Genomic DNA, 23,168 nt, shown 5'->3' with positions numbered 1-23,168 from the left:
CATAGGGAGCCATAGGGCGCCATAGGGAGCCATAGGGCGCCATAGGGAGCCATAGGGATCTGATGCCATAGGGAAGCAGGGATCCAAGGCCATAGGGAGCCATAAGGGAGCCATTGGGAGCCATAGGGGAGCCATTGGGAGCCATGGGGAGCCATGGGGCACCATAGGGAGCCATAGGGATCTGATGCCGTGGGGAAGCAGGGAGCCAGGGCCATAGGGAGCCAAGGCCATAGGGAGCCAGGGATCTGGTGTCATAGGGAGCCACAGGGAGCCATAGGGAGCCATAAGGAGCCATAGGGAGCCAAGGATCTGGTGCCATAGGGAGCCACAGATCTAAGGCCATACGGGCCACAGGTCCAGGGCCATAGGGAGCAGGGAGCCGGGGCCACAGGGAGTCCAGGATCTGGTGCCATAGGGAACTAGGGGGCCAGGGCCATAGGGAGCCAGGGATCCCATGCCATGGGGAAGCAGGGATCTGATACCATAGGGAACCAGGGAGGCAGGGCCATAGGGAGCCACAGGGGGCCATAGGGAGCCACAGGGGGCCATAGGGAGCCACAGGGGGCCACGGATCTGGTGCCATAGGGAGCCACAGGTCCAGGGCCATAGGGAGGCAGGGCCATAGGGAGCCATAAGGAGCCATAGGGGGTCAGGGAACTGGTGCCATAGGGAACCACAGGTCCGGGGCCATAGGGAGCCAAGGATCCAATGCTGTGGGGAAGCAGGGATCTGATGCCATAGGGAACCAGGGAGGCAGGGCCATAGGGAGCCAGGGCCATAGGGAGCCACAGGGGGCCATAGGGAGCCACAGGGGGCCATAGGGAGCCACAGGGGGCCATAGGGAGCCACAGGGGGCCACGGATCTGGTGTCATAGGGAGCCACAGGTCCAGGGCCATAGGGAAGCAGGGATCTGATGCCATAGGGAACCAGGAAGCGTGGGCCATAGGGAGCCATAAGGAGCCATAGGGGGTCAGGGATCTGGTGTCATAGGGAGCCAAGGATCCAACGCCGTGGGGAAGCAGGGATCTGATGCCATAGGGAACCACAGATCTAGGGCCATACGGAGCCACAGGTCCAGGGCCATAGGGAGCAGGGAGCCGGGGCCACAGGGAGCCCAGGATCTGGTGCCATAGGGAGCCAGGGATCCCATGCCGTGGGGAAGCAGGGATCTGATACCATAGGGAACCAGGGAGGCAGGGCCATAGGGAGCCAAGGCCATAGGGAGCCACAGGGGGCCATAGGGAGCCAGGGGGGGCCACGGATCTGGTGCCATAGGGAACCACAGGTCCAGGGCCATAGGGAAGCAGGGATCTGATGCCATAGGGAACCAGGGAGGCAGGGCCATAGGGAGGCAGGGCCATAGGGAGCCATAAGGAGCCATAGGGGGTCAGGGATCTGATGCCATAGGGAACCACAGGTCCGGGGCCATAGGGAACCACAGGTCCGGGGCCATAGGGAGCCAAGGATCTGATGCCATAGGGAACCAGAAAGACAAGGCCATAGGAGGCCATAGGAGGCCATGGGGGGCCATAGGGGGCCATAGGAGGCCATGGGGGGTCACAGGTCCAGGCCCATAGCAAACCAGGGATGTGCTGCCATAGGGAACCGGGGATCCACTGCCACGGGGAAGCCGTGGATGAAGGGCCTTCAGGAGCCGGGGAACAGCAGCATCGGGAGGGGGCAGCACCGGGCCCGCCCCTCCCCCCGCCCTCCCTCCCCCTCCCCCTCCCCGCCGGCTCTCACCGCGCCTCCTGCCGCCTCCTCCTGCCTCAGGCCGAGCCGGAAGCGGCGCTGCCCGCCGGGCGCGGGCTCCACGCTGAGCTGCAGGCGGAGGGCGGCGGCGGGCGGCGGGGGGACCCGGGGGGGCTGCGGAACCCCCACCCGCACCGCCATCAGCACCGTGGGTGGAGGCGGCGGCGCGGGGGCCGCTGCCGGGGCCGGGCCGGGGGCTCCGGGCAGAGCCATGGCCGCCGCCTCCTCCCGGAACTTCCGCCCGCTCGGCGGTCCTACCGGAAACGCGCTCCGACCGGAAACGCGGGAAGTGCGGAAATGTCATCCGGCTGGAAACTCGGCTCGAGAGAAAGGTTCCAGGACGGAACCGGGGGGAACGGGTGGGAACGCGCTCAGAGTTCCGCCAGAGGCCGCTCCGTGAGGGCTCAGACCGCACTGCTCAGCCCTCTCCGGGGCACTGCGGGTCTCCGGGGTGCGGACCCCGCAGGGTTTGCTGAGCCCGGGGCCGTCGCCGCAGTCTCGGAGCCATCGCCCCGCCCTTCCAGGCCTGTGATTGGCTCCGCTCCCTCCGTCTTTGTCCCCGGCAGCCAATCAGCTCGCGGAGCGCTGCGGCCTATGGGGTGCGCTCGGCGAGGTCCGTTCGGAGGGCGGGCGCGTTGTGCTGACTGACACTCCTCTCAGCCAATACGATGTCAGAGGCGGGTCGCCGCTCTGAGCGACGCCCCGGCCAGCCAATAGAAGTAGAAAGTCGTTGTGATTGACATGGTGCTTAACCAATGGGAAGAAGTGGGCCGCCAAGCTCCGCTCGGGACAGACGGGTGGGGCCTGGCCGCTTGTTGTCGTCCGCCGCCGCCTGAGGAAACGTTCGGTCGCCGCTCGCTCCGCCGCCGCTCGGGGATCCCTCAGATCTCCCTCAGCCGCTCGCTGCGTCCCGAGCACTCCGCGGCCATGTCGGGGTGGGCGGAGGCCCGGCGGGCCGGGGTGAGACGGCGGACGGCAGCCGAAGCCCACTCGCCTTCCTCGAGCTTTTCCCGGAGACGCTGCCCCTTACGCACGCCCCGAGCCTGAAGGAGCACCGCCGCCAAAAGGCCGCACCGGGACCGGGAGACGCCGGTGAGTCCAACGGAGGGCTTCCGCCACCGCAATGGGGGGGGTGGAGGGGGGGGGGGGGGGGGCATTGCGGACTACATTTCCCAGCGTGCTCTGCGGCCTCTCCGCCCTTCCTGGCGCGGCGCGCCGCCGAAGGGCGCGCTGGGAAATGCAGTCCGCTGGGAGCGGGCGCTCGGCCTGCCCGCGGTGCAGCCCGGGCCCCGTCAGCCTCAGCGGCCGGAACGGAACCCGAGGCCGCCGAGGAACGGTGCGAAGAACCGGGGGGCCGCTCAGGCCGAGTGCTGGCAGCGAGGCCCGGCTCGGAAGAGGCTCCTGAGGGGGCGGCAGCGCGTAGGCCGCGCTCGGGGCCTGCTCCTGACGAGGTCGGCAGCGCGTAGGCCGCACTTGCGGCCTACTCTGGGCCTACGGCTGGGCCCGGCGCGCGGTCGCTGTGAACCCGGGCCGAACTCGGCCCGCAGTTGCTGAGTCCCGGAGCCGCTCCCGGCAGCACACCGGGCCCACAGCATCCTCCGGGCCGGAGGGATTGGAGCAGAGCCGGGCAGGCCCAGCTGGGCGCGGGTTGTGCTCCGTCAGCCGCCCCCCGGGGCTCCGTGAAGGCCTCGGCGCTGAGCTCGCAGGCCTCGGGGCGCCCCTTTTGCCGGCGTTGAGCAACGGCTGTTGCTCCATGGGTTCTCCTGGCCCGGGCTTTAGGGCTGCAGGTGATGAATTGCTGTGTTGTTGATTGCTTCAGCTGCTCAGCCCTTGGCTCTGCCCGCGTTTACGCACCTCCCATCTGGGCCAGGGCGTCCCCTGGCACCCAAAACTCTCTCTCTCTGCTTTCTGTTAAGCCCGGGGTTATAATTAGCCCCGTTTATAATTAGCCCAGCACCGGGTCGGGATGTTCTCTGCCTGCTGCCCCGTAGGCTGCTGTCTGGCAGCGCTCCTGTGGCTGTAAATAAAAGCACGACCGCGTCTGTCTTCTATTTGTAGGAGGGAGACAGGGGTTCTTTGGATATGTGTAGAGCTGATGGTGAGATGAGGACGTGATGGGTCAAGTGTTGGTCTGAGGAGTTTTGTTATGAATCCTGATTGATTGAGGACGTAGGGAAGAGAAGGAGTGGGGGGGGGGGGAAGGAAAGGAAAGGGAAGGGAAGGAGAAGGAGGAGAGAAGGGGAGGGAAAGGAGGGAAGGGGAAGGGGGAGGGGAGGGATAGGAGAGGAGGGGAAAGGGAAGAGAAGGAAAAGAGAAGGAAAGGCAAAGGAAAGGGGGAGAGGAGAGGAGGAAAGGGGAGGGAAAGGAGAGGGGAAAAGAGGAGGGGATGGGAAGGGTAAGAAAAAGGAAAGGAAATGGGAAGGAAAGAGGAAGGGAAGGGAGGGAGGGGAGGGGAGGGAAAAGAGGAGAGGAGGGGAAGAGAAGGGGAACAGAAGGAAAAGGAAAGGAAAGGGGAAGGACAGAGGAAGGGAAGGGAAGGAGAAGGGGGAGGGAGGGGAGGGGAGGGAAAGGAGGGGAGGGGACGGAATGGGAAGAAAAAGGAAAGGAAATATGGGAAGGAAAGAGGAAGGGAAGGGAGGGAGGGAGGGGAGGGAAAAGAGGAGAGAAGAGGAGGGGAAGGGAAGGAGAGGAGAGGAAGGAAAGGAGAAGGGGAAGAGGAGGGGAGGAGAGGAGGGGAAGAGAAGGGAGAGGAGGGGAAGAGAAGGGGAACAGAAGGAAAAGGAAAGGAAAGGGGAAGGACAGACTAAGGAAAGGAGAAGGGGGAGGAGGAGAGGGAGGGAAGGGAGAGGAGAGAAGAGGAGAGGAGGGGAAGAGAAAGGAAAGGAAAGGGGAAGGAAAGAGGGAAAGGAAGACAGTAGAAGAGGAGGGGAGGGGAGGGGGAGGAGAAGAAGGAAAGAAAAGGGGAAGGAGGGAAGAGAAGGTGATAGAAAAGAGATAGGAAATAAAAGCAAGGAGTGTTTGTAGAAAGCAACAGAGAGAGGGATTCACCATCATGGGTCCAGCGGGGTTCGTAGCTCAGACGTTGGTTTGCAGTGGAGATCATAGATCCCGACAGTCCTTGAAGATACCTGGGAGAGGGGGATTGAAATGATCCTTAAAGGTCATGGAGCCATGGGATGGTTGGGTTGGAACGGTCCTGGAAGGTCATAGAACCATGGGATGGTTGGGTTGGAACGGTCCTGGAAGATCACAGAGCCATGGGATGATTGGGTTGGAAGGGTCCTTAAAGGTCATGGAGCCATGGAGTGGGATGGATTGGAAGGGTCCTGGAAGATCATAGAGCCATGGGATGGTTGGGTTAGAAGGGTCTTAAAAGGTCATAGAGATTTAGGATGTTTGGGTTAGAAGGGTCTTTAAGGGCGTAGAGCCATGGGATGGGTTGAAAGGGTCCTTGAAGATCATAGATCCCTGGGAGGGGGGGGATTGGAAGGGTACTTAAAGGTCATAGAGCCATGAGATGGTTGGGTTGGAACAGTCCTGGAAGATCATAGAGCCATGGGATGGTTGGGATGGAAGGGTCCTTACAGATCATAGAGCCATGGGATGGTTGGGTTAGAAGGGTCCTGGAAGATCACAGAGCCCTGGGATGGTTGGGATGGAAGGGTCCTGGAAGATCATGGAGCCATGGAGTGGGATGGGATGGAAGGGTGCTTGAAGATCATAGAGCCATGGGATGATTGGGTTGGAACGGTCCTGGAAGATCATAGAGCCATGAGATGGTTGGATTGGAAGGATCCTGGAAGATCATGGAGCCATGGGATGGTTGGGTTGGAAGGGTCCTTACAGATCATAGAGCCATGGGATGGTTGAGTTGGAAGGGTCCTGGAAGGTCACAGAGCCATGGGATGGTTGGGTTGGAAGGGTCCTGGAAGGTCACAGAGCCATGGCATGGTTGGGTTGGAAGGCCCATCAGGGGTTGTTGTTGAGTTGACGACGACTTTGACCCTTTTCCAGTGGCAGCACAAACTCTTTGCTGAGTGCCAGGGGGTGCAGTCAGCTCCTTCTGGCTTTGGGCTCTCAGCAGGAACTCCTTTTGTTCCCATCTTCTGGCCCGGCCGGCAGATGAGAGGGATGCAGCCTGTATCTCCCTGCAGTGCACGCAGTGGTGTCATCCCCCAGCCCCCCACGGGAGTTATTTGCTCTCAGGTCCCGTCTTCCTCCAGTAAGCACTGCTGCGTGGGAACCCCGGAGCTGAAGCTTTGGGTGCGTTGGGAGCTGCGGTGCTGTGCGGAAACGCGGTGGTTTCCTGCTGTCTGTAGGGCTGTGCTGTGTGCAGAGCTGCTGGGGGGGGGTTGTCAGGGATGGGGGGTGGGGGGGGAAGTGGCTGCTGAGTGGCTGAAGGGGAAGTGGGGAGGGGTTTTGTGTGGGGCGTAGGGACAGCTCGGGGTGCCCCATGGCTGGAGGGGCTCCAGGCTGTGGATGGGGCTGTGGGCAGTGTGAGAGGTGGGGGGGGGTGAATGGAGGACACTGCAGTGGGGGGTGGGCTGGGGGGATTTGGGGTCTCTTTCAACCCAAGCCAACCATCTGTGGTTCTGTGATCATTAAGGGTCTTTGCAACCCAACCAATCCATGGCTTTATCATCTTTAAGGACCCTTCCAACCCAACCAATCCATGGCTTTATCATCTTTAAGGACCCTTCCAACCCAACCATTCCATCCCTTTATGATCTGTAAGGACCCTTCCAAGCCAACCCTACCTGTCTACATCTCCGTGATCATTAAGGGCCCTTCCAACCCATTCATGCCATGGTTCTGTGATCTTTAAGGACCCTTCCAGCCCAACCAATCCATGGCTTTATGATCTTTAAGGACCCTTCCAACCCAGCCCTACGAGTCTACGTCTCTATGATCTGTAAGGATTCTTTCAACCCAACCATTCCATAGTTCTCTAGGCTTTAAGGACCCTTCCAAGCCAACCATTCCATGTCTCTATGACCTTTAAGGACCCTTCCAACCCAATCATTCCATGGCTCTGTGACCTTTAAAGACCCTTCCAACCCAACCATTCCATGGCTGTGTGACCTTTAAGGACCCTTCCAACCCAACCATTCCTTTTCTCTATGACCTTTAAGGACCCTTCCAACCCAACCATTCCATGTCTCTATGATCTGTAAGGACCCTTTGAAGCCAATTATATCATAGAATGGTACCAATCCTACCAGTCTACGTCTCCATGATCTTTCAGGATCCTTCCAACCCATTCATGCCATGGTTCTGCGATCTTCACCCATCCCATGCTCCACTTTGACCCCCCATTTTATGGGTTGGCACACTGCTCTATGGCACAATGGCTCCCCACATTCCTGGGGTCTCTGTTCCCCTTCCCCCGGGCTCTCCCCTTCCCCTCACAGAGTTTCAAGGGGTCAGGCACAGATCTGTGGGAGGAAACTGACTGAGTTTTGGGGTCAGCAGCCAATCATTGGGGTTTTAATGAGCTTTGAGGATCGGGGAGCCGTTCCAAACGTCTACCATGGGCAGCACTGAGCTGACACCCCGCTGGCTCTTGCTGTGGGCCGGTGAGCTGCGGGTGTGGGGTGGGGAATGGGGCAGCCCCCTACTGGTTGTTCCTCTGGGGAGGAGTAACCACACATGGCAATACAGGCTGAGGCTGAGCTGCTGCCAAGGAGCTCTGTGAAGAAGGACCTGGGGGTCCTGGTTGGACAATGGTTGGCCAGTATTGACCGGTGTGCCTTCATAGCCAAGAAGACTAATGGTACCCTGAGCTGTGCTGCAAAGAGAGCGGCCAGAAGGGTGGGGGAAGGATCCTTGTTAGCCAGCAGTTGGCCAATGGTTGAGTAGGGTGGCCAACGGGACCCTGGGGTGCCTTGCCCAGAGCACAGCCAGCAGGGCGAGAGAGGGGCCTGGTTGGCCAACGGTCACCCAGAAGTTGGCCAGTGGTTGGCCAGTGGTTCACCAACAGTTGACCATGGTTCATCAGTGGTTGGCCAACAGTTGGCCAATGGTTGACCAGGAGCCAGCAGTGAGCCCTGGTGGCCAAGGAGTCCCATGGGACCCTGGGGTGCCTTGCCCAGAGCACAGCCAGCAGGGCGAGAGAGGGGCCTGGTTGGCCAGCAGTCGCCCAGCAGTTGACCAGTGGTTGACCAGCAGTGGCCCAGCAGTTGACCAACAGTTGACTGTGGTTCACTAGAGGTTGGCCAACAGTTGGCCAACGGTTGACCAGGAGCCAGCAGTGAGCCCTGGTGGCCAAGGAGGCCCATGGGACCCTGGGGTGCCTTGCCCAGAGCACAGCCAGCAGGGTGAGAGTGGCCTGGTTGGCCAACAGTTGCCCAGCAGTTGGCCAGTGGATGACCAACGGTTGACCAACGGTTGACCAACAATTGACTGTGGTTCACCAGGGGATGGCCAACAGTTGGCCAATGATTGACCACAAGGCAGCAATGAGCTCTCTTGGCCAAGGAGGCCCACAGGACTCTGGGGTGCCTTGCCCAGAGCACAGCCATCAGGGTGAGAGGGGCCTGGTTGCCCAGCAGTTGCCCAGCAGTTGCCCAACGGTTGACCAGCAGTTGACTGTGGTTCACCAGAGGTTGGGCAGCAGTTGGCCAATGATTGACCACAAGGCAGCAATGAGCCCTAGTACCCAAGGAGGCCCGTGGGACCCTGGGGTGCCTTGCCCAGAGCACAGCCAGCAGGGTGAGAGAGGGGCCTGGTTGGCCAACAGTCGCCTAGCAGTTGAACAGCAGTTGACCAACGGTTGACCAACGGTTGACCAACAGTTGACTGTGGTTCACCAGAGGTTGGCCAACAGTTGGCCAATATTTGACCACAAGGCAGCAATGAGGCCTGGTAACCAAGGAGACCCATGGGACCCTGAGGTGCCTTACCCAGAGCACAGCCAGCAGGGTGAGAGTGGCCTGGTTGGCCAACAGTTGCCCAGCAGTTGGCCAGTGGATGACCAACGGTTGACCAACAGTTGACCAACAATTGACTGTGGTTCACCAGGGGTTGGCCAACAGTTGGCCAATGATTGACCACAAGGCAGCAATGAGCTCTCTTGGCCAAGGAGGCCCACAGGACTCTGGGGTGCCTTGCCCAGAGCACAGCCATCAGGGTGAGAGGGGCCTGGTTGCCCAGCAGTTGCCCAGCAGTTGCCCAACGGTTGACCAACAGTTGACTGTGGTTCACCAGAGGTTGGCCAACAGTTGGCCAATGATTGACCACAAGGCAGCAATGAGCCCTAGTACCCAAGGAGGCCCGTGGGACCCTGGGGTGCATTGCCCAGAGCACAGCCAGCAGGGTGGGAGAGGGGCCTGGTTGGCCAACAGTTGCCCAGCAGTTGGCCAGCGGTTGACCAACGGTTGACCAACAGTTGACCAACAGTTGACTGTGGTTCACCAGAGGTTGGCCAACAGTTGGCCAATGATTGACCACAAGGCAGCAATGAGCCCTGCTGCCCATGAAGGTCCACGGGACCCTGGGGTGCCTTGCCCAGAGCACAGCCAGCAGGGCGAGAGAGGGGCCTGGTTGCCCAGCAGTTGCCCAGCAATTGACCAACGGTTGACCAACAGTTGACTGTGATTCACCAGAGGTTGGCCAACAGTTGGCCAATGATTGACCACAAGGCAGCAATGAGCCCTGGTGCCCATGAAGGTCCACGGGACCCTGGGGTGCCTTGCCCAGAGCACAGCCAGCAGGGTGAGAGAGGGGCCTGGTTGCCCAACAGTTGCCCAGCAGTTGGCCAGCGGTAGACCAACGGTTGACCAACAGTTGACCAACAGTTGACTGTGGTTCACCAGGGGTTGGCCAACAGTTGGCCAATGATTGACCACAAGGCAGCAATGAGCCCTGGTGGCCAAGGAGGCCCATGGGACCCTGAGGTGCCTTGCCCAGAGCACAGCCAGCAGGGCAAGAGAGGGGCCTGGTTGGCCAACAGTCGCCCAGCAGTTGAACAGCGGTTGACCAATGGTTGACCAACAGTTGACTGTGGTTCATCAGTGGTTGGCCAACAGTTGGCCAATGGAGCCAGCAGTGAGCCCTGGTGGCCAAGAGGGCCAATGGGACCCTGGGGTGCATTGCCCAGAGTGCAGCCAGCAGGGTGAGGGAGGTGCTGCTCCCCTCTGCTCTGCCCTGGGGGGGCACTGCTGGAGCACTGCACCCAGTGCTGGGCTCCCAGTTCAGGGCAGACTGGGAACTGTTGGGAGAGCCCAGCGGGGGGTGTGGAGATGGGGAGGGGGCCTGGAGCCCCTCCTGGTGGGGACAGGCTGAGAGCGCCGGGGGAGAGAAGGCTGAGAGGGGTCTGAGCAGCACTGATGGATATCTAAAGGGTGGGGGGTGGGAGGAGGGGGCTGGGTGGGGCTGGGGGAGCTCCAGAGGTCCCCTCCAACCCTACAGATCTGGGATTCCATTTCTGGGGCTGCTGCTGCGCGTGGTGTGAGCTCAACCCTGGTACAGCTGAGGTGGGTGCTGCAGTTGTGGGGCAGCGATAACAGCACGCAGAGCAAAGCAGTTGCCCATCACGACCCCACCTCCCCTTTTTCCTGCTCCTAAGAGATGTTTCCTGCTCCATTCTGCCCTGCCTGCTGCCAGCACTCATGCCAAAGCTTTGGGGTCCCCTCTCCCCAGCTGAGACGTTCCCTTCCCTGCAGGACACACCGCCTTGCTGCCGCTGCTGCACAGGGAATCGCTTTGAGCCGAGCACGGAGACAATGAAGCTGTTGGAAAACTCAAGTTTCGAAGCAATAAACTCCCAACTGACAGTGGAGACGGGGGATGCCCACATCATTGGGAGGTGAGTGATGCCACAACCGGGTGGGCTGCAGAGCCAACTGCACCCCGGGCTGCTTCTGCAGAGGGGAGGCGGCTCTATGGGGCCAGGCTGAGAGCTGGGGGGGGGCTCAGCCTGGGGAGACACCAGGGGACCTCACTGCGGCCTTCAGTGCCCAAATGGAGCTGGTAATGTGAGGAGAGCAACTGTACAAGAAGGCTCTTTATGATGAGAGCCTTTCCAACCCAGCCCTTCCATAGTTCTGGGTCTGTAAGGTCCATCCCCTGGCATCTTTAAGGGACCAGGAGTGGCATCCCCTGTTATCTTTAAGGACCTTCCCAACCCAACCACGCCATGGCTCTATGATCTTTAAGGACCCTCCCAACCCAATCATGTCACAGCTCTGTGATCATTAAGGGCTCTCCCAACCCAACCATGCCATGGCTCTATGATCTTTAAGGACCCTCCCGACCCAACCATGTCACAGCTCTGTGATCATTAAGGGCTCTCCCAACCCAACCATGCCATGGCTCTATGATCTGCAAGGACCCTCCCAACCCAACCATGCCATGGCTCTATGATCTTCAAGGACCCTCCCAACCCAACCACGCCATGGCTCTATGATCTTTAAGGACCCTCCCAACCCAACTGAACCATTACATGACTGGCTCTGTGATCATTAAGGACCCTTCCAACCCAACCGTCCCATGGGTTTATGATATTTAAGGACCTTCCCAACCCAACCGTTCTGTGCTTCCATAATTGCAGCCAGCCTCTCAGCTGTGCCCGGGCTTTCTCCTTCCTCTCTCTGTTTCATTTTCCCCTCTGGTAACACCTCTGTGCCTTGGCTCTCTCCTCCTTCCTCTGCCGTGCCGTGGTACCACTGATTTACCTCTGATTTACCGTGTTTGGTGCCTTTCACATTGGCTGGCAGCTGGTTTCTCTTTCCCTTGCCTGGTTCCCTCCTCCTCCAGCCCCACACAGCTCTGCCAGCACCTCTGGCAGCCGTTGCCCCATCATAACAACACCACATCCCCAGGCAGCTCTCCGGGCCGTGCTCTTTCCATCCCATTCTATGATTCCACACTGATCTTATAGGTTCCTTCCATCATTATGCTTTATGGCTGTTGGCTGAACACCCCATGGTGTTTCCTCTCCTCTTCCCCTGATGTAGAAGATGTGGGTGGGAGCTGGGGGTGTTGGCATTCCCATCTCAGGGGTGGGCTGGAGGGATCTGCAGGAGACAGAGCAGAATCTGTCATTGAGCCCCAGAGGGGTCAGCGGAAGCTGAGATCAGCAACACTGAGCCCTTGTGGGACCCTGTGCCCAGCTCTCCTTCTCACATTGCAGCTGGGCGGTGGTGGGAGCAGCTTTTAGGCTTCACCTGAGAGCTCCTTTGGGTTTCTGCATTCCCGAGCTGCAACGTGAGAGCTCTGGGGCTGCTCCTGACTCTGCCAATCCCGCGTGTCTCACTCCACGCTGTGCTTTCCCTGCAGGATTGAGAGCTACTCCTGCAAGATGGCCGGCGACGACAAGCACATGTTCAAGCAGTTCTGCCAGGAGGGCCAACCCCACGTCCTGGAGGCCCTGTCACCCCCTCAGACCACGGGGATCAGCCCCAGCAGGTACAGGACCAGTGGTGCTCTGACATCTCCGGGCTGGAGGCTGGGGGGAGGTTGGTCAGGGCCACTGGTGCACAGGCTGGGCACCACTGCCTTTGTTTGTTCCATGCTTCAGGCTCAGCAAGAGTCAGAGTGGTGACGAGGAGGGGCCACTGAGCGACAAGTGCAGCCGCAAGACGCTCTTCTACCTGATAGCGACGCTCAATGAGTCCTTCCGGCCCGACTACGACTTCAGCGCTGCCAAGAGCCACGAGTTCAGCCGGGAGCCCAGCCTCAACTGGGTGCGTGGGCAGAGTGGGTCCCGGGGGAGTGGGGTGGGGGTATCTGGTTCTGTGGGGCTGCAGGGTTGCAGGGCTGCAGGGGTGCAGAGTGGAGCCTCTGTGGCCAAAAGACCAGTGGTGGCCAACAGGTTGACTGTGAGCCAACGGTGTGCTCATGTGGCCAGTGGTGGCCAACAAGTTGACCATGAGCCAGCAGTCTTCCCTCATGGCCAAGGAGGCTGATGGTGGCCAACAGGTTGACCATGAATCAGTAGTGTTCTTGTGGCCAATGGTGGCCAAAAGGTTGACCATGAACCAAGGGTGTGCCCTCATGGCCAGCGGTGTCCCCTCATGGCCTATGGTGGCCAAAAGGTTGACTGTGAACCAGCAGTCTTCCCTCATGGCCAAGGAGGTCAGTGGTGGCCAACAGATTCACCATGACCCAGTAGAGTGTCCTTGTGGCCAATGGTGGCCAAAAGGTTGACCATGAATCAGGGGTGTGCCCTCATGGCCAGCGGTGTCCCCTCATGGCCAATGGTGGCCAAGAAGTTGACCATGAGCCAGTAGTCTGCCCTCATGGCCAAGGAGGCCAGCAGTGGCCAACAGGTTGACCATGAGCCAGTAGTATCCTTGTGGCCAATGGTGGCCAACAAGTTGACCATGAACCAAGGCTGTGCCCTCATGGCCAGCGGTGTCCCCTCATGGCCAATGGTGGCCAACAAGTTGACCATGAGCCAGCAGCGTGCCCTCATGGCCAAGGAGGCCGATGGTGGCCAACAGGTTGACCATGAGCCAGTAGAGTGTCCTTGTGGCCAGTGGTGGCCACTGGGTTGACCATGAGCCAGTGGCGTGCCCTCGTGGCCAACAGTGGCCAACAGGTTGACCGTGAACCAGCAATCTTCTCTCATGGCCAAGGAGGCCAGTGGTGGCCAACAGGTTGACCATGAGCCAGTAGAGTGTCCTTGTGGCCAATGGTGGCCAAAAGGTTGACCATGAACCAGGGTTGTGCCCTCATGGCCAACAGTGGCCAACAGGTTGACCATGAGCCAGCAGCATGCCCTCATGGCCAAGGAGGCCAGCGGTGGCCAACAGGTTCACCATGAGCCATGGTGTGCCAATGGCCAATGGTGGCCAACAGGTTGACCATGAACCAGGGGTGTGCCCTCATGGCCAGCGGTGTCCCCTCATGGCCAACGGTGGCCAACAAGTTGACCAGAGCCAGCAGTCTTCCCTCATGGCCAAGGAGGCTGATGGTGGCCAACAGGTTGACCATGAGCCAGTAGTGTCCTTGTGGCCAGTGGTGGCCACTGGGTTGACCATGAGCCAGTGGCGTCCCCTCATGGCCAACAGTGGCCCACAGTTTGACCGTGAACCAGCAGTCTTCCCTCATGGCCAAGGAGGCCAGTGGTGGCCAGCAGGTTGACCATGAATCAGTAGTGTTCTTGTGGCCAATGGTGGCCAAAAGGTTGTCCATGAACCAGGGGTGTGCCCTCATGGCCAGCAGTGTCCCCTCATGGTCAGTGGTGGCCAACAGGTTGACCATGAGCCAGCAGCGTGCCCTCATGGCTGAGGGGGCCAGTGGTGGTCAACAGGTTGACCATGAGCCAGTAGTGTCCTTGTGGCCAATGGTGGCCAAAAGGTTGACCATGAGCTAGGGGTGAGCCCTCATGGCCAGCGGTGTCCCCTCATAGTCATTGGTGGCCAACAGTTTGACCATGAGCCAGCAGTCTGCCCTCATGGCCAAGGAGGCCAGCAGTGGCCAACAGGTTGACCATGAGCCAGTAGTATCCTTGTGGCCGATGGTGGCCAACAAGTTGACCATGAACCAAGGGTGTGCCCTCATGGCCAGCGGTGTCCCCTCATGGCCTATGGTGGCCAAAAGGTTGACCATGAGCCAGCAGTCTTCCCTCATGGCCAAGGAGGCCGATGGTGGCCAACAGGTTGACCATGAGCCAGTAGTATCCTTGTGGCCAATGGTGGCCAACAAGTTGACCATGAACCAAGGGTGTGCCCTCATGGCCAGCGGTGTCCCCTCATGGCCAATGGTGGCCAAGAAGTTGACCATGAGCCAGCAGTGTGCCCTCATGGCCGAGGGGGCCAATGGTGGCCAACAGGTTGACCACGAGCCATGGTGTGCCAATGGCCAATGGTAGCCAACAGGTTGACCGATCCATGTGCCCTCGTGGCCAGGAAGGCCAATGGTGGCACCCTGGGATGGGTTCCAAAGAGGGAGCTTGCTCTGGGGGGGGGGGGGTTGGACTGGGGGATAACGGGAGATCCCTTCCAGCCCCTACAACTCTGGGATTTGGGGATCCTCTGCACCGAGGTTGCTGTGTGCCTACAGCGTCTCTTCCAGGTGTCACAGAGGCGGTGGGGACGCCGGGACCCCCCACCCCCATCCCTCTCACAGCCCAAAGACCCCCCCATCCCCCTCACAGCCCACTCCCTTCGCAGGTGATCAATGCAGTCAACTGCAGCCTCTTCTCTGCGGTCCGCGAGGATTTCAATGCCCTGAAGCCACACCTGTGGGACGCTGTGGACGAGGAGATCTGCCTTTCTGAGTGCGACATCTACAGGTAATGGGACCCCCCCCCCCTCCTGGCCTGCAGATCTGTGATTTTTTTGGTAAAATTGGGAATTTTGGTGTGCCCACCCCTGCGTGAGGGCTGGAGTAGGGCAGGGGCTCCACTGTTGGCTCTGTGAGCGCAGAGGGGCGGCCCCAGTTCTCTGCTTTCTGTTTTCAACGCGTGCAGATTGAGGACGAGAGGTAACGGTCTGACGTTGTGCCAGGTTGGACATTAGGAATGATTTTATTCCCAAAATGAGGGGTCAGACGTCAGCATGGGCTTCACGGGGAGGTGGTGGGGTCACCATCCCTGCAGGTGTCTGAGAACTGTGGGGATGTGGCACTTGGGGACATGGCCAGTGGGCATGGTGGGGTCAGTTGGGGTTGGACTGGGGAAGCTTGGAGGTTTTCCTCAACCTTAATGCTTCTCTGATTCTATTTAGGGTCATGGAATGATGGGCTGGGGTTGGACTCCGAGATCTCTTCCAACCTTAATGACTCTGTGGTTCTATTTAGGGTCATGGTGTGGTGGGTTGAGGTTGGAGTGGTGGATCTTGGAAGTGTTTTCCATCCCTAATGTCTCTGTGGTTCTATTTAGGGTCATGATGGGGGTGGGTTGGGGTTGGACCAGGTGATCCTTGAGGTCTCTTTCAACCCTCATGACTCCGTGGTTCGATTTAGGGTCATGGTGGGGTGGGCTGGGGTTGGACTGGGGAAGCTTGGAGGTCTTTCTCAACCTTAATGCTTCTCTGATTCTATTTAGGGTCATGGAATGATGGGCTGGGGTTGGACTCAGAGATCTCTTCCAACCTTAATGACTCTGTGGTTCTATTTAGGGTCATGGTGTGGTGGATTGAGGTTGGAGTGGTAGATCTTGAAAGTGTTTTCCAACCCTAATGTCTCTGTGGTTCTACTTAGGGTCATGGTGGGGGTGGGTTGGGGTTGGACCGGATGATCCTTGAGGTCTCTTTCAACCCTCGTGACTCCGTGGTTCGATTTAGGGTCATGGTGGGGTGGGCTGGGGTTGGACTGGAGGATTTTGGAGGTCTTCCTCAACCTTAATGCTTCTCTGATTCTATTTAGGGTCATGGAATGATGGGCTGGGGTTGGACTCCGAGATCTCTTCCAACCTTAATGACTCTGTGGTTCTATTTAGGGTCACGGTGTGGTGGGTTGAGGTTGGAGTGGTGGATCTTGGAGGTGTTTTCCAACCTTAATGTCTCTCTGGTTCTGTTTAGGGTCATGATGGGGGTGGGTTGGGGTTGGTCTGGATGATCCTTGAGGTCTCTTTCAACCCTAATGTCTCTGTGGTTCTATTTAGGGTCATGGTGGGGTGGGCTGGGGTTGGACTGGATGATCCTCGAGGTCTCTTTCAACCCACACGACTCCATGGTTGTATTTAGGGTCACAGTGGGGAGGGGTTGGACCTGGGGAAGCTTGGAGGTCTTCTCCAGCCTTAATGCTTCTCTGATTCTATTTATGGTCATGCTATGATGGGCTGGGGTTGGACTCCGAGATCTCTTCCTCAAGCCTTAATGACTCTGTGGTTCTATTTAGGGTCACGGTGTGGTGGGTTGAGGTTGGAGTGGTGGATCTTGGAGGTGTTTTCCAACCTTAATGTCTCTATGGTTCTGTTTAGGGTCATGATGGGGGTGTGTTGGGGTTGGACCGGATGATCCTTGAGGTCTCTTTCAACCCTAATGTCTCTGTGGTTCTACTTAGGGTCATGGTGGGGGTGGGTTGGGGTTGGACTGGATGATGCTCAGGGTCTCTTTCAACCCTCACGACTCCATGGTTGTATTTAGGGTCACGGTGGGGAGGGGTTGGACCTGGGGAAGCTTGGAGGTCTTCTCCAGCCTTAATGCTTCTCTGATTCTATTTATGGTCATGCTATGATGGGCTGGGGTTGGACTCCGAGATCTCTTCCTCAAGCCTTAATGACTCTGTGGTTCTATTTAGGGTCACGGTGTGGTGGGTTGAGGTTGGAGTGGTGGATCTTGGAGGTGTTTTCCAACCTTAATGTCTCTATGGTTCTGTTTAGGGTCATGATGGGGGTGGGTTGGGGTTGGACCGGATGATCCTTGAAGTCTCTTTCAACCCTCATGACTCCGTGGTTCGATTTAGGGTCATGGTGGGGTGGGCTGGGGTTGGACTGGAGGATTTTGGAGGTCTTCCTCAACCTTAATGCTTCTCTGATTCTATTTAGGGTCATGGAATGATGGGCTGGGGTTGGACTCAGAGATCTCTTCCAACCTTAATGACTCTGTGGTTCTATTTAGGGTCATGGTGGGGGTGGGTTGGGGTTGGACTGGATGATCCTCGAGGTCTCTTTCAACCCTCACGACTCTGTGGTTGTATTTAGGGTCACGGTGGGGAGGGGCTGGACCTGGGGAAGCTTGGAGGTCTTCTCCAGCCTTAATGCTTCTCTGATTCTATTTATGGTCATGCTATGATGGGCTGGGGTTGGACTCCGAGATCTCTTCCAACCTTAATGGCTCTGTGGTTCTATTTAGGGGCTTGGTGTGGTGGATTGAGGTTGGAGAGGTAGATCTTGAAAGTGTTTTCCAACCCTAATGTCTCTGTGGTTCTATTTAGGGTCATGGTGGGGGTGTGTTGGGGTTGGACCGGATGATCCTTGAGGTCTCTTTCAACCCTCGTGACTCCGTGGTTCGATTTAGGGTCATGGTGGGGTGGGCTGGGGTTGGACTGGAGGATTTTGGAGGTCTTCCTCAACCTTAATGCTTCTCTGATTCTATTTAGGGTCATGGAATGATGGGCTGGGGTTGGACTGGGGAAGCTTGGAGGTCTTTCTCAACCTTAATGCTTCTCTGATTGTATTTATGGTCATGCTATGATGGGCTGGGGTTGGACTCTGAGATCTCTTCCAACCTTAATGGCTGTGTAGTTCTATTTAGGGTCATGGTATGATGGTGGGTTGGGGTTGGACTGGATGATCCTCGAGGTCTCTTTCAACCCTCACGACTCTGTGGCTGTATTTAAGGTCATGGTAGGGTAGGTTGGGATCAAAGTTGTGGATCTCAGAGGTGTCTTCCAACCTTCACGAGTCCATGGTTCTATGAATGGGGCCGGGCCGAGGTTGGATATGGGAACAGGGTTTGGTGCACTGTTCCTCACCACCGTTTCTTGGTGTTGCAGCTACAACCCAGACCTGGATTCAGACCCCTTTGGAGAGGACGGCAGCCTCTGGTCCTTCAACTACTTCTTCTACAACAAGAGGCTGAAGAGGATCGTCTTCTTCACCTGCCGCTCCATCAGGTCAGCTCGCGGCGATGGCGCCATGAGCGAGTTGCTTTGCATGCCATGTCATGGAGTGGGATGGGTTGGAGAGGTCCTGGAAGGTCACAGAGACGTGTTAGACTTGGGTTGGGTTGGAGGGGTCTTTATGGGTCGTACAGCCATGGAATGGCTGGGTTGGAAGGGTCCTGGAAGGTCACAGAGCCATGGAAGGCTTGGGTTGAGTTGGAGAGGTCTTTATGGATCGTAGAGCCATGGAATGGCTGGGTTGGAAGGGTCCTGGAAGGTCACAGAGACATGGAAGACTTGGGTTGGGTTGGAGGGGTCTTTATGGATCGTAGAGCCATGGAATGGCTGGGTTGGAAGGGTCCTGGAAGGTCACAGAGCCATGGAAGACTTGGGTTGGGTTGGAGAGGTCTTTATGGATCGTAGAGCCATGGAATGGCTGGGTTGGAAGGATCCTGGAAGGTCACAGAGACATGGAAGACTTGGGTTGGGTTGGAGAGGTCTTTATGGATCGTAGAGCCATGGAATGGCTGGGTTGGAAGGGTCCTGGAAGGTCACAGAGACATGGAAGACTTGGGTTGAGTTGGAGAGGTCTTTATGGATCATACAGCCATGGAATGGCTGGGTTGGAAGGGTCCTGGAAGGTCACAGAGACGTGTTAGACTTGGGTTGGGTTGGAGAGGTCTTTATGGATCGTAGAGCCATGGAATGGCTGGGTTGGAAGGGTCCTGGAAGGTCACAGAGACGTGTTAGACTTGGGTTGGGTTGGAGAGGTCTTTATGGATCGTAGAGCCATGGAATGGCTGGGTTGGAAGGGTCCTGGAAGGTCACAGAGCCATGGAAGACTCAGGGTTGTTTGTAGGGGTCCTTAAAGGCCACAGAGCCATGGGATGGCTGGGTTGGAAGGGTCCTGGAAGGTCACAGAGACGTGTTAGACTTGGGTTGGGTTGGAGAGGTCTTTATGGATCGTAGAGCCATGGAATGGCTGGGTTGGAAGGGTCCTGGGAGGTCACAAAGTCATGGAAGACTCAGGGTTGTTTGTAGGGGTCCTTAAAGGCCACAGAGCCATGGGATGGCTGGGTTGGAAGGGTCCTGGAAGGTCACAGAGACATGGAAGACTTGGGTTGGGTTGGAGGGGTCTTTATGGATCATACACCCATGGAATGGCTGGGTTGGAAGGGTCCTGGAAGGTCACAGAGACGTGTTAGACTTGGGTTGGGTTGGAGAGGTCTTTATGGATCGTAGAGCCATGGGATGGCTGGGTTGGAAGGGTCCTGGAAGGTCACAGAGCCATGGAAGACTTGGGTTGGGTTGGAGAGGTCTTTATGGATCGTAGAGCCATGGAATGGCTGGGTTGGACGGGTCCTGGAAGGTCACAGAGCCATGGAAGACTCAGGGTTGTTTGTAGGGGTCCTTAAAGGCCACAGAGCCATGGAATGGCTGGGTTGGAAGGGTCCTGGAAGGTCACAGAGCCATGGAAGACGCTCAGCCTGGAGCTGCAGCGGTGCCGACCACACATTCGCATCCCCTCTTCCCACAGCGGCTACGCGTACACCCGGCCGGAGGCAAACAACGAGCTGGACATGGACCTCGGGGAGGAGGACACAGAGGAGAGCAGAGACCCCCACGACCCCGAGAGCGGCAGCATCGAGGAGGACAGGTGTGTGTGTGTGTGTGTGTGTGTGTGTGTGTGTGTGTGTGTGTGTGTGTGTGTGTGTGGTGTCCGCTCCCTGCTGCGCTGCTGTCCCGGCACGGCGCTCCGTGCTCACCTCCCCCTTCCCACCCACAGGTTGCAGGTGATCTGCATGTGATCCCGGAGCTGCTCCTGCTGGATGTACACACGTAAACACACACACACACACACACACACACACACACACACTGGAGTGCCCCCAGCACCTCGGAGCGCAGCGAACTGAGAATGGCCGCCATTGCCCCCCCACATCCCCTCTCCATCCCCACTGATGGATCCCCGCTCCACCCCCACTGGGGGGCTGTGATGGATCCCCTTTCCATCCCCTTTTGGGGGGGGGGGGCTGTGATGGGTCCCCTTTCCATCCCCTTTTGGGGGGGGGGGCTGTGATGGGTCCCCTTTCCATCCCCTTTTGGGGGGGGGGGGCTGTGATGGATCCCTTCTCCACCCCCACTGATGGGGCTGTGATGGATCCCTTCTCCATCCCCACTGATGGATCCCCCCTCCATCCCTTTTGGGGGGTTGTGATGGATCCCCTCTCCATCCCCACTGTTGGATCCCCTCTCCACCCCCTTTGGGGGGCTGTGATGGATCCCCTCTCCACCCCATTGTGGGGGCTGTGATGGATCCCCTCTCCCACCCCCTTTTGGGGGGCTGTGATGGATCCCCTCTCCACCCCATTGATGGGGCCGTGATGGATCCCCTCTCCACCCCATTGGTGGGGCTGTGATGGATCCCCTTTCCACCCCATTGTGGGGGCTGTGATGGATCCCCTCTCCACCCCATTGGTGAGGCCGTGATGGATCCCCTCTCCACCCCCTTTGGTGAGGCCGTGATGGATCCCCTCTCCACCCCATTGATGGGGTTGTAATGGATCCCCTCTCCACCCCACTGGGGGGGCCGTGATGGATCCCCTCTCCACCCCATTGGGGGGGCAGTGATGGATCCCTTCTCCATCCCCATTGGTGAGGCCATGATGGATCCCCTCTCCACCCCATTGGTGGGGTTGTGATGGATCTCCTCTCCACCCCGTTTGGGGGGGCTGTGATGGATCCCCTCTCCACCCCACTGGGGGGGCTGTGATGGATCCCCTCTCCACCCCTTTGGGGGGGCCGTGATGGATCCCCTCTCCACCCCCTTTGGTGAGGCCGTGATGGATCCCCTCTCCACCCCATTGATGGGGTTGTAATGGATCCCCTCTCCACCCCACTGGGGGGGCCGTGATGGATCCCCTCTCCACCCCATTGGGGGGGCAGTGATGGATCCCTTCTCCATCCCCATTGGTGAGGCCGTGATGGATCCCCTCTCCACCCCATTGGGGGGGCTGTGATGGATCCCCTCTCCACCCCATTGGTGAGGCCGTGATGGATCCCCTCTCCACCCCATTGATGGGGCTGTGATGGATCCCCTCTGCACCCCCATTGGTGAGGCCGTGATGGATCCCCTCTCCACCCCATTGGTGAGGCTGTGATGGATCCCCTCTCCACCCCCTTTGGGGGGGCTGTGATGGATCCCCTCTCCACCCCATTGGTGAGGCCGTGATGGATCCCCTCTCCACCCCATTGGTGAGGCCGTGATGGATCCCCTCTCCACCCCATTGATGGGGTTGTGATGGATCCCCTCTCCACCCCATTGATGGGGCTGTGATGGATCCCCTCTCCACCCCCATTGGTGAGGCCGTGATGGATCCCCTCTCCACCCCATTGGGGGGGCAGTGATGGATCCCTTCTCCATCCCCATTGGTGAGGCCATGATGGATCCCCTCTCCACCCCATTGGTGAGGCCGTGATGGATCCCCTCTCCACCCCATTGGGGGGGCTGTGATGGATCCCCTCTCCCACCCCGTTTGGGGGGGCTGTGATGGACGGCCGTGCCATGCCGAGCTCCGAGAAGCTTTGCTGCACTTTATTGCTGATCTCATTGGCTGCACTGACCTGCAAACTCCTCGTGGCTCCAGGCTGGGCTGGACTTCCCTCAAGCACTTTTCCTCCATCCATCCATCCATGCATCCATCCATCCGTCCATCTGTCCGTCCGTCCATCCCCAGCAGCAGCAGTGGGGCTGGGGGCTGCCCGACCCCCTCCCCACCCCCACCCCCCCCAAGAACTCCGTGCTGTGTTCCTTTCCCAAGGAAGAGTCCATTCGTTTCAAAGAGGTTTGCTTTGCTCTTTACCCTCCCGTCGCCGTTCTCTCCTCCCTTTTGGGTTCATCTGCTGGTTTTTCAGTCCTCGCCAGGAGGGTTTTGGGGGTCTTTTGGGGGGGGGGGTGGGGGGTGGGGGGGGGGTTTGCTGTTTGCTTTCTGAACCACACATTGACTTTGGGCAGCGGCAGAGCGGGGCTGGAGGTGGGGAAGGGGGGGGGGGGCCCCTTGGGGTGTTGATTTTTGTACTCGGAGGGGGGGGCACAGAGTGGGAGCATCTCTCCCCACATTCTCCCTCTGCCCCACAGCTCCCGTTCAGGGCAGGGGCTCAGCTGAGCACGCACAACCCCGAGCTGCCCCAAAGCCGGGAGCCCACCCAGGACCCCGCTCTATTATGGGGGCACAGTCCCACCCCCCCACCCCGTCTCTGACTATGGGGGGTCTGCCCCCCAAATCCGAGCAGGGGGGAAGCAGGGCCAGAGCCCCCCCCCCCCGCCCCCCCGCCCTCCCGTGCTGTGCTGATACGGGGCCGTCCTGCAGAGGGCTCTCAGCCCCACTGCTGCCCCATGGGAGGATTTGCCTTCGTCTTCTGCCCCTCTCACTGCCCGACCTCCCCCCATCGATCGGGCTGGGAAAGAAGGACGAGTGGGGAGGGGGGAGCTGAGGGTGGGGGGCACAGTGATCCCCTCCCCCCCCCCCACCCCCCCGCTGTGGGTTCAGGACCTGATCCCGTCCCACCGCCGTGGCCGCCTGCCCCGTCTCGCCCGTCAGGGACGTGTGACTTCACAGCATAGCAATGTATCCTTACGCCAATAAAGGGTTTCTGTGATTCACTGCTCTGCCCTCGAGGCTCCCTGGGGGGAGTTGGGGGGGGGGATGCGGGGGTCTCTGGGGGGGTCCTGGTCCTCCCCAGGTCCTCATTGCTGCTATAGGGGGGCGCTGGTGGCTCGTGGCCCTATGGGATAGGGGGGTGGGCCCCCCTTGAGTGCCTGGGGGCTGTGGTCACCACTGGTGGCAGTCACCAGGTGCCACATGTCCTCTATCATGGACCCAAGGTGGGGAGGGGGGGGGGGAGGGGGCGTTGGCAAGGT

The 23,168-nt window shown here is 59.0% G+C and overlaps 2 protein-coding genes across 7 annotated transcripts in view; one reads left to right on the top strand and one right to left on the bottom strand.

Annotated features, from left to right (window-relative positions):
• LOC101751687 (putative uncharacterized protein FLJ22184-like) overlaps positions 1 to 2,280 on the bottom strand; it is a 54,810-nt gene extending 52,530 nt beyond the window's left edge. For 4 of the 5 annotated variants that reach the window (XM_040696153.2, XM_040696154.2, XM_040696157.2 and 1 more), the window contains exon 1: positions 1,745 to 2,018. In XM_040696153.2, coding sequence (XP_040552087.1) covers positions 1,745 to 1,966 — 222 coding nt within the window. In that variant the 5' untranslated portion in view covers positions 1,967 to 2,018. Of the gene's footprint in view, positions 1 to 1,744 lie in introns of all 5 variants that reach the window. The other variant, XM_040696158.2, reaches the window with a different exon arrangement.
• Positions 2,281 to 2,539: 259 nt separating this feature from the next.
• Positions 2,540 to 22,910, top strand: MAF1 (MAF1 homolog, negative regulator of RNA polymerase III). Of its 2 annotated transcripts, none has more exons than XM_025148107.3 (8): positions 2,540 to 2,845; positions 10,417 to 10,559; positions 12,032 to 12,160; positions 12,273 to 12,438; positions 14,872 to 14,993; positions 18,140 to 18,259; positions 19,785 to 19,904; positions 20,034 to 22,910. In XM_025148107.3, exons 2-8 carry the CDS (start codon positions 10,477 to 10,479, stop codon positions 20,053 to 20,055), a joined length of 762 nt encoding a protein of 253 aa, XP_025003875.1. In that variant the 5' UTR covers positions 2,540 to 2,845; positions 10,417 to 10,476; the 3' UTR covers positions 20,056 to 22,910. The 2 variants fall into 2 exon arrangements, with proteins under 2 accessions (XP_025003875.1, XP_046789983.1); XM_046934027.1 differs by lacking the exon at positions 2,540 to 2,845 and adding an exon at positions 2,920 to 3,851.
• The last annotated feature ends 258 nt before the right edge of the window (positions 22,911 to 23,168 follow it).

The sequence above is a fragment of the Gallus gallus genome, chromosome 2 (genome assembly GCF_016699485.2).
Source record: "Gallus gallus isolate bGalGal1 chromosome 2, bGalGal1.mat.broiler.GRCg7b, whole genome shotgun sequence".
Lineage (NCBI taxonomy): Eukaryota > Metazoa > Chordata > Aves > Galliformes > Phasianidae > Gallus > Gallus gallus.
The sequence above is the reverse complement of the archived record's forward strand: the minus strand, read 5'-3'. Positions and strand labels throughout refer to the sequence as shown.

Bases quoted from the DNA above. Each gene is read 5' to 3' on its own strand.
- MAF1 (XM_046934027.1), top strand. The intron at 12,439-14,871 runs GTGCGTGGGCAG...CTCCCTTCGCAG, and splicing joins GGGAGCCCAGCCTCAACTGG to GTGATCAATGCAGTCAACTG. The intron at 18,260-19,784 runs GTCAGCTCGCGG...CTCTTCCCACAG, and splicing joins TTCACCTGCCGCTCCATCAG to CGGCTACGCGTACACCCGGC.